Here is an 8,538-nt window from a genome sequence, read left to right as displayed (position 1 = left end):
CGAAAAAAAAAAAAAAAAAGAAAAAAGAAAAACGTTTTATTGATTCTTTATGAATTTCACATCATGCACCCCACCCAAATCTCAATCATGTCCCTTTCAATAAAATTGAAAATAATAATAATACAAAATGAAATCTCACTGTGGAGGCTGTGGTGTGTCACAGTGTGTCAAACACACACACACTATTTTGTTCACACATCTTTACTTATGAATTTTCATTGCAATGAGTCATTTGTCTGGTTGGATACCTCTGGCTTCTACTACACTATCAATACTGGCTCCTCACCTGGACTCCATTCAGATAACCTGTTGTTGCCCGGCGTCACGGAGGTCCTGCAGGATCAGCCCCTTTATACACTCCAGCAGCTTGTAGATAGTGTAAATGTTGTGGTGGGTCAACTCAGAGTCCTAGGTCTGGGCCTGCGTGGTAGCTGAGTTAGTCAGGTCACCAGCTCTCCTGTACCAACACCACCAGGGTGAGCCCCTCAGCACTGCCCCAGATAGCTCACCAAATGCCACAGCAGTCAAGGGGCAGGGCCAAGTCTCCTGCTCACATAATCTCAAACCAGACCACCCGCACCTTACCCAGCAGGGCCAGCTCTACTGTACTGCCCAGGTGAGGTGCAGGCCTCACTCTCTGAAGTGCTGTAGCTAGCAAGTTGCTGAGCCAATTCCAAATGCCATAGCCTGTGAGGGGTGAGACCAGTTCTGCCCAGCTCTTGGACATCAACATGGTCCCAGGCAGCATCTCAAACCAGTGACACCCACATGGCCTTTGGTGGTAATGTGAAACCCTGATTCTGTATGGCCATGGACTCAGACATGTCCCTCAGCTGCAGCACTGCCAGGACTTCACTATGGCCTCAGGCAGCAGGACAGACTATCTCTCCACTCTCACCTCGCCAGTTCTGCCTCTTTTCATAGTACTTAAACCATTCCATTTCTCTCTCTCCCATCTCTGCACGGCATACTTATATAGTTGTATTGGCTCACACTGTGGGCCAGCCACACTGCAGGGAGGTGGGGGGAAGGGGGAGGCGGGAGGGGGAGGGGGGAGGGTAGGCCACTGGGTGTCTTCAGTCTGCCTGCACAGTGACATCTCTGTTTTTACTTTTATTTATTTATTTATTTAGGATACAAATGTCAGAGTTTATTGTTGTGATTCATCAGACTAGACTAAAAGGCTAGACAATTCCACACTCCCAAAGGCAACTTATTTCAAGTTTGGGATACCCATCAGGAAAGAGGTAGCAAGCGACGGCCCAACACAAGGCTCCATGCTCAGGAAGTACCATGCCAAGGCTGCATTCTCGACTTCTGAAGCCAGGGTTTTCTATGAGCCTTGAGTCCTGGAGGATGGAGACTATACCGGACCATTGAGATATTTACATGGGATATGGCCAGGCTGTAGGGCTGAAGCAGGCATCTGTAACAGAAGCTGGGTCTGGGTATTGCTTTTAAGATGAGAGCTGTTTAACAGCACCTGTCAGTTAGTAGCAGACATCTCTGTTTTTACTTTTAAAAAGCGGATTCTAATTTGCAGTTGAGGTTTTCCATCTGTACAGACTTTTCAATTCAGCATCTTTCACTCATGAACACTTCTTTTTCACAGTCATGTGGAGATTTCTACAATCTGGTACCTCTCTATCTTGTCCACCTACAGGTAGAGTGTCACCCTTATCTGAACCAGAGCAAGCTCCTGGATTACTGCAAGTCAAAAGACATCGTTCTGGTTGCCTATGGTGCTCTTGGCAGCCAACGGTGTGAGAACTGGTAATAAAGATTGTAACTAAAGCTGGACCCTGGTGGTGCACACCTTTAGTCCCAGCACTTGGGAAGCAGAGGCAGGGGAATCTCTGAGTTTGAGGCCAACCTGGTTTACAGAGTGAGTTCCAGGACAGCCAGGGCTACACAGTGAAGCCCTGTCTCAAAACACCAAACCAAACCAAACCAAACCAAATAAACAAAAAAAAAGATTGTAACTAAATCATACATAAGGCACATATAAAAATAATTTCAGTTTTACAATTCTGAGGGTTTTTTTTTTAATGAATTCAACAAGCTCAAAAAGGAGGGGAAATCGACATCTGAAAATATTTCAGATGGGTCATATTTAAGAGTCCTGGGTCTAGAGCGAACACATCCATTTGTTCTATAAGCCTCCTATCACATCAAATCTTGACCTCAAGCAGTCAGTCTTCCTTTTCCCTTCAGGATAGAGGAGAATGCCCCAAATCTCTTGGAAGACCCAACTCTGTGTGCCATGGCGGAAAAGCACAAGCAAACTCCAGCCCTAATTTCCCTCCGGTATCTGCTGCAGCGTGGGATTGTCATTGTTGTCAAGAGTTTCAATGAGAAGCGGATCAAGGAGAGCCTGAAGGTAAGGAGTGGGTTGTGGGCATCGGGGTTGCTGCAGTGTCCCTCCTGCGAAAGCCTCTGTGTGAGCTCCCACTTGAGTGTCTGTCCCTGGCATTCCCTGGGCATGTGTGCTTCATGTGCACCCATGAGCATTTTCCTCTCTACAACAGCATTATGGATTCCTGTCTGTAATGGATTAAGATTGGCCGGGTTTCAGCTTTAAGTTAGCCATGTGCTCTGAAGCCTTATGCAAGCCAAGACCTGTCATTCAATCCCTAAAATGAAGGAACTAGACCATGTGATTTTCAGCCCACATCAAAAAGTCACGTTGTATGTCCTTGATGCTCATAAAGGAAAATATTCAAACGCTGATCCACTCTGTGTATTGATTATCTTTATTTTCAAGTAAGAAAATACTGTTGCCTATAACAGTTATACAGTCAGCCAGTTTCAATATACAAGTTTAATATAAAATGAAATAAATAAATTGATGCTTTTATTCCCAGTTTCTCCCTCTGGAGTCTCTCTATGCAATCCAGGCTAACCTCAGATTCACTGTCTTCTGCCCCCTGAGAACTGGGATTACCAGGTGTGCTCCACACTCAGTGTAGGACTGGAAACTTGGAAACTTTTCCTGTCTAGGCTTAAAACTGCCACCTGTTGTTGTTTTCATTCTCTAGGGACCATTGTAAATACAGACCAGATAATCCTCAAGCAATGGGAAGACAGATGCCACCCAATGCTGGCAAAACTCGTTTTGATGGCTTAGTAATGAGAAAATCATTTTAATCCTTAAAGTGTTACACATTTAAATGGAGACATCCTTTTTGAGACAGCTCCTGAATCCTCTAAACAAAGTATCATTGACATTTGAGAAATTTCTGATGACATAAGAAAGGGAATTTTCACATTCTGATCACTCATTGGTTGGATATACACAGCCAAGGGTACCCATGAAAATGATTGCTATCTCATATATGTTAAAAAGTGGTCATTAGATTCCTCTGGATCTTGCATGAGATTTGTCCTATGATCTTTGCATATCACAGACTTGTTTCTTCTCCAGCCTCTTTTGAGTTCTGATTTTTACCTGTAGTATTGTGGTTTCTATATATTATACATACTAATACATTTGCATTCAACATTCATTTGGAATTCATTAATAGTTTTATTTGATCTTAGCCCAAAGGCTGGGAAGCATTCCATTAATAATTTGAGTCTTTTTTCTTGCTTTTATCTTATGGAAGCTGTTGTCCCCACACCTTTCAAGTCTGATTAGCTTGTGCTTTTCAGATCAGCAAATATGTGGTCCTACTAAGATCTATCTCCTTATGTTACAGGTCTTTGAGTTCCAGTTGCCAGCAGAGGACATGGCAGTTATAGATAGGCTGAACAGAAATTACCGATATGCTACTGCTCGTAGGTAAGTGACCTTGGAAAGTGCATCACTCAGTTCATTCTCTGATGGTGAATTCAATATGATGGTTAAGAGTTGCCTTAAGCCGGGCGTGGTGGCACACGCCTTTAATCCCAGCACTTAGGAGGCAGAGGCAGATGGATTTCTGTGTTCGAGGATAGCCTGGTCTACATGGTGAGTTCCAGGACAACCAGGGTTATACAGAGAAACCCTGTCTCAAAAAAAAAAAAAAAAAAAAAAAAAAAGAGTTGCCTTAATACCGGGTATTGGGGTAAGTGTGAGATGGGAGCTTTTGGAAACTCTGGTCCCAAATCCTTCACAGAGACCTGTTACATTAACAGGGTGCCTGCAACCAGGGTTAAAATGGATTACCACACATGGGCTTCTGTATTTATTATTATTCCACAGACTATAGTATCAGCTAATATTGCTGACTTCATACCAACATGCAAACCACTATATTTGACAACTATATGGTAGATATGTAGTGTGGATTTTACTGTAGCCTGTTTAGAAGGGTCCAAAATTTTAAAATATTTTTTATCACTTTATATTTGAGTTGTTTTTCAAGTGTGGAGACCTAAAAACTATGTAATGAACTTCTTTGACATGAAAGTATATCCTATAATTCTTTCCTTTTTTTTTTAAATTAAATATAGTGTTTTATGAGATGGACAGTGAGTTAAAGCTTAGTGAATTATAAATTTGGGATTACCAGCACCAAATTGTACTTACATGCATACATACATATACATATACATATACATATACATATACATATACATATACATATACATATACATATACATATACATATACATATACATATACATATACATATATTACATCACCAGTTCTCAACTTGTGTGTCACACCCCCTTTGGGGGTCAAGTGACCCTTTCACATGGTTGCATATCAGATATCCTCCATATCAGATATTTACATTATCACTCATAACAGTAGCAAAATTATAGCTATGAAGTAACAACAAAATAATTTTATAGTTGGGGAATCACCACAACATGAAGAACTATATTAGAGGGTTGTAGCCTTAGGAAGGCTGAGAACCACTGGTCTGAACACACACATCTGTAGAAATGTTGTACACAAGTCATAATCAGATTCTGTTTGCACTGAATGCTTGGAGTAAGAAGGGATGGGCTACTGCTTCAGTAACCTGGTGATGTAGTTAATGGAAAAGAATACGTTTGCACATTTGAATGCCCAAGTTCCATTACCTTCCAAGCAGGGGAACAAAGTGAAATTTTGTTATGACTAACAAAATGTTTACTCTGCAGCCATTGTGTGGCAATAAGACAGATTATATAGCCAGTAAATAGAAACATTCTATTGTGATAACGGTCAGGAGAGTCATTCCTTCTACAATCTGAGCCTGCACTACCGTTTCAGTATTTCTGCTCACCCCAATTATCCATTTTTGGATGAATATTAACACGGAAGCCTTTGTCGTGACATCGCTCAGAGGGAGCAATGTGGGAGATGCTGTGGATGTTGATTAGCATCACCTCTGGTCCACGTCAACATCACCGTCAACCCACGCTGAACTGGATGGAGAGGGGTGGCCATGGTGTTTTGTGATACTTTGAAGACAATAAAGTTTTGGTCTACGAGGTACATGTAACCACCACTGCTGTCTTTTATTTGTATGGTCTGTTTCCATCTGAGTCACTGAAGTAAACTAGAATTTGAGTGTTGGCAGGGAAGGGAGTGAGCATCCATCTTGCAAGGATTAGCGGTTGGGTGTGTGGGAGTTAAGGAGAGGGGACTTGAACAGTCCTCTGCTTGAGATACATGAATATGTTGATAGGTTTACCATATAAACAAAAGAGAACATTCCTCCCAAGAGCCAGAGTTGAGGGTTGAACCTAAAGTCCACGTAAATAAAGGGATTTGTGTCAGTACTGCTAGGAATTAATCGAGAGGCTGAAAACCAAATTCACTGACAGGTGAAAAACTACTAAATACTTACGCTGTATCCACTTGCTTAGTTTTAGAAATAAACTTGAATTTGATATGCATTATCCTTTCAAATATTTTTATTGATTATCATTATTATTGTGTGTGATGAGTGTGATTGTGGGGACATGAATGGCAGCGAGAGGACAGTCCAGCAGAGGGGGTCTCTCCTTCTGCCATGTATCCCGGAACTTAAGTCTGGTCATCAGGCTTGTGTGACAAGCTTTTCCCAGCTGAGCCACCTTGCCAGCTCTCTTTCAAATATCTTAAAAATGACACAAGTATACATGTAAAACACACAATAATCTCAAATTCATTATTTGTGATGCACTATTTAAATGGTAAATAATGCATTAAGACAAAGTCTTCAAACTTAAACCATTTGAAAACAGCAAATAGATATAACAGGACACTTTCAAAAGCCATTAGCCCTTTGCAGTCTCTTTTACAAAAGCGCACAATCATGTTGAATAAATTCAGAAGGATAAAGTTTATCAGCGAGTTTTGAGACTCTAAACCTTCATTTCATCTTGCAAAGCACGAGAGAGTGTCATGAGCAGTAGTCAACAACAAGGGTTGTTAAGGACATGGGTACTTTTTTTAAGTTATTTTATGTGTATGAGTACACTGTAGCTGTCTTCAGACACACCAGAAAAGAGCATCGGATCTCATTACAGATGGTTATAAGCCATCTGTGGTTGTTGGGACTTGAACTCGGGACTTCTGGAAGAGCAGTCAGTGCTCTTGACCACTGAGCCAGCTCACCAGCCTTGGACATAGGTACTTTTAACCATGCCCTTCTTGTGGCAGGTTTTGTCATGTCCCAGAGCACTGGTTCTCAGCCAGTGGGTCGTGACCGCTTTGAGGTCACATACCAGATATACTGTCTATCATATTTACATTAAGATTCATAGCAAATCAACAGTAGTGAATTAGCAATGAAATAATGTTATGGTTAGAGATCTCCACGCTATGAGGAACTGTATCAAAGGGTCACAGTGCTAGGTAGGTGGAGAACCACTGTACCAGAGGCTTTCTGAAGCCACCACCCTCAGGAGACTCATCCCACATCACATCCATGTACCTGAAGAATCCCTTCCTTAAGTGAGAGGTGGCATTACTTTCACCTGCCCTTGAATCTTGGGTTAACTTTTAAATTTACTATCTCCCCTGATGACCGCAGATGTATTTGTGGGTTTAAGCACCATCTATGAACTGAGAAACCCTAAGTCAGTATCCATAGCACAGCTTTCCCAGATAATACTCCACAGTCTTGCTTATACATAAGGGACACCTGGAACTTGGTATTTTTCAAAACAGGCTCCCTTATATCCCTACTACCTGCCAAATTTTTTCCAGTCATGGTATTTGTAGACTTTATGAATGATATTCAGTCATTTTACCCAAAAGATTGTACTTTGTATATTTTTACATTTTACTTGTATTCAAGAGATCTGAGTAAAAAAAGAAAATCTTAGAATGCATCAGAGTTCTTCGTAGCTAACTTAGATACAGCACAAACACACCGACTCTGAGGCAAGGCACCTACAGTTGGAATGTTACCAAAACTTTCATTTTGATACTAACTCAAAATACCTATGAACAAATTTAACATTGACTACAGAGAAAATAATAAGATATTGAAGACAAATACTAACACTTGAACAAGTGGAAGAAAATGCTTTCTACCACTGTAATAAGGAAAATTGCATACTGAAATAAAAATGTACATAAAGTAATATATGCTTTCATACAATACATTTTATAATCTAGTCGTCTTGTCTTTAGGACATGATTTACATCAGATGTATACAAAACATTAATGAATAACAGAAAATTTACAAAAATATAATGGAATCTTTTTTCACTGGTCGTGACCACTCTCAGTTCAGGGGACTTATCTGAGTGGACATGAATACCTGACACCAGGGTGTTTAAGTTGCCTTTGGATCTATCTGTCAATCAAGCAAACAAGCCTTTGTGAGGCTAAAGAACCCAAAACCTTCCCATAAATCAGAATGTCTGAGAACATTAGAAGGGTTGTTTTTGTTTTTGTTTTTGTTTTGTTCTTGTTTTGTTTTCGAGACAGGGTTTCTCTGAATAGCCCTGGCTGTCCTGCAACTCACTTTGTAGACCAGGCTGGCCTCGAACTCAGAAATCCACCTACCTCTGCCTCCCAAGTGCTGGGATTAAAGGTGTGTGCCACCACAGCCTGGCTACTTTTTGTTGTTGTTTTTCATTTGTTTGTTTGTTTGTTTGTTTGTTTTAGAAGGTTTATTACATGAACACAGTTCCCTGAGACAGCACCATTGTAGGAAGCACGAGAAAACCACTAGGTGGCGCTAGAAACCTCCCACTATAGGCAAGCATCAACACTGCTTTCCCACTAGAGGGAAACAAGTAAGTTTGGTGACCTTGTGATTCATGCTCACTCCGCTTCTCACAGGGTATGGTCTGGAGATGTCTAAACTTTCCAGATATGTCTTGGTAATTTGGAGTTTATGTGAGAAAAAAATCAGTGACTGTTTTGTAAATGTCACAGCTCTGCTGCATAGAGATTAACATCCTGATTAATACAGCCCACAATGTGGGGGTTCAGCACCTTTTTTGGCAGTTGGTATACCTGGGAAATGAATATAGATCAAGGAGAGCTGAGGCCTGGGTTGGGAGGCCACACATTTCCATCACATTTAAATGAACCATAGTAAAGATATATTATAAAAATAGTTAACAATAATGCCTGCAATCAGAGAGCTAGATGCCCCAGTTTTGTGGGCAGGAACAAT

The 8,538-nt window shown here is 41.0% G+C and overlaps 1 protein-coding gene across 1 annotated transcript in view; it reads left to right on the top strand.

The window, feature by feature from the left end:
- LOC110289535 (prostaglandin-E(2) 9-reductase-like) overlaps window positions 1–5,410 on the top strand; it is a 20,967-nt gene extending 15,557 nt beyond the window's left edge. Inside the window, exons 7-10 of the mRNA XM_021155786.1 lie at window positions 1,664–1,773; window positions 2,215–2,380; window positions 3,699–3,781; window positions 5,186–5,410. Coding sequence (XP_021011445.1) covers window positions 1,664–1,773; window positions 2,215–2,380; window positions 3,699–3,781; window positions 5,186–5,228 — 402 coding nt within the window. The 3' untranslated portion in view covers window positions 5,229–5,410. The remainder of the gene's footprint in view (window positions 1–1,663; window positions 1,774–2,214; window positions 2,381–3,698; window positions 3,782–5,185) is intronic.
- Window positions 5,411–8,538: the final 3,128 nt, after the last annotated feature.

Source organism: Mus caroli, chromosome 1 (genome assembly GCF_900094665.2).
Source record: "Mus caroli chromosome 1, CAROLI_EIJ_v1.1, whole genome shotgun sequence".
Taxonomy (NCBI): domain Eukaryota; kingdom Metazoa; phylum Chordata; class Mammalia; order Rodentia; family Muridae; genus Mus; species Mus caroli.
The sequence above is the reverse complement of the archived record's forward strand: the minus strand, read 5'-3'. Positions and strand labels throughout refer to the sequence as shown.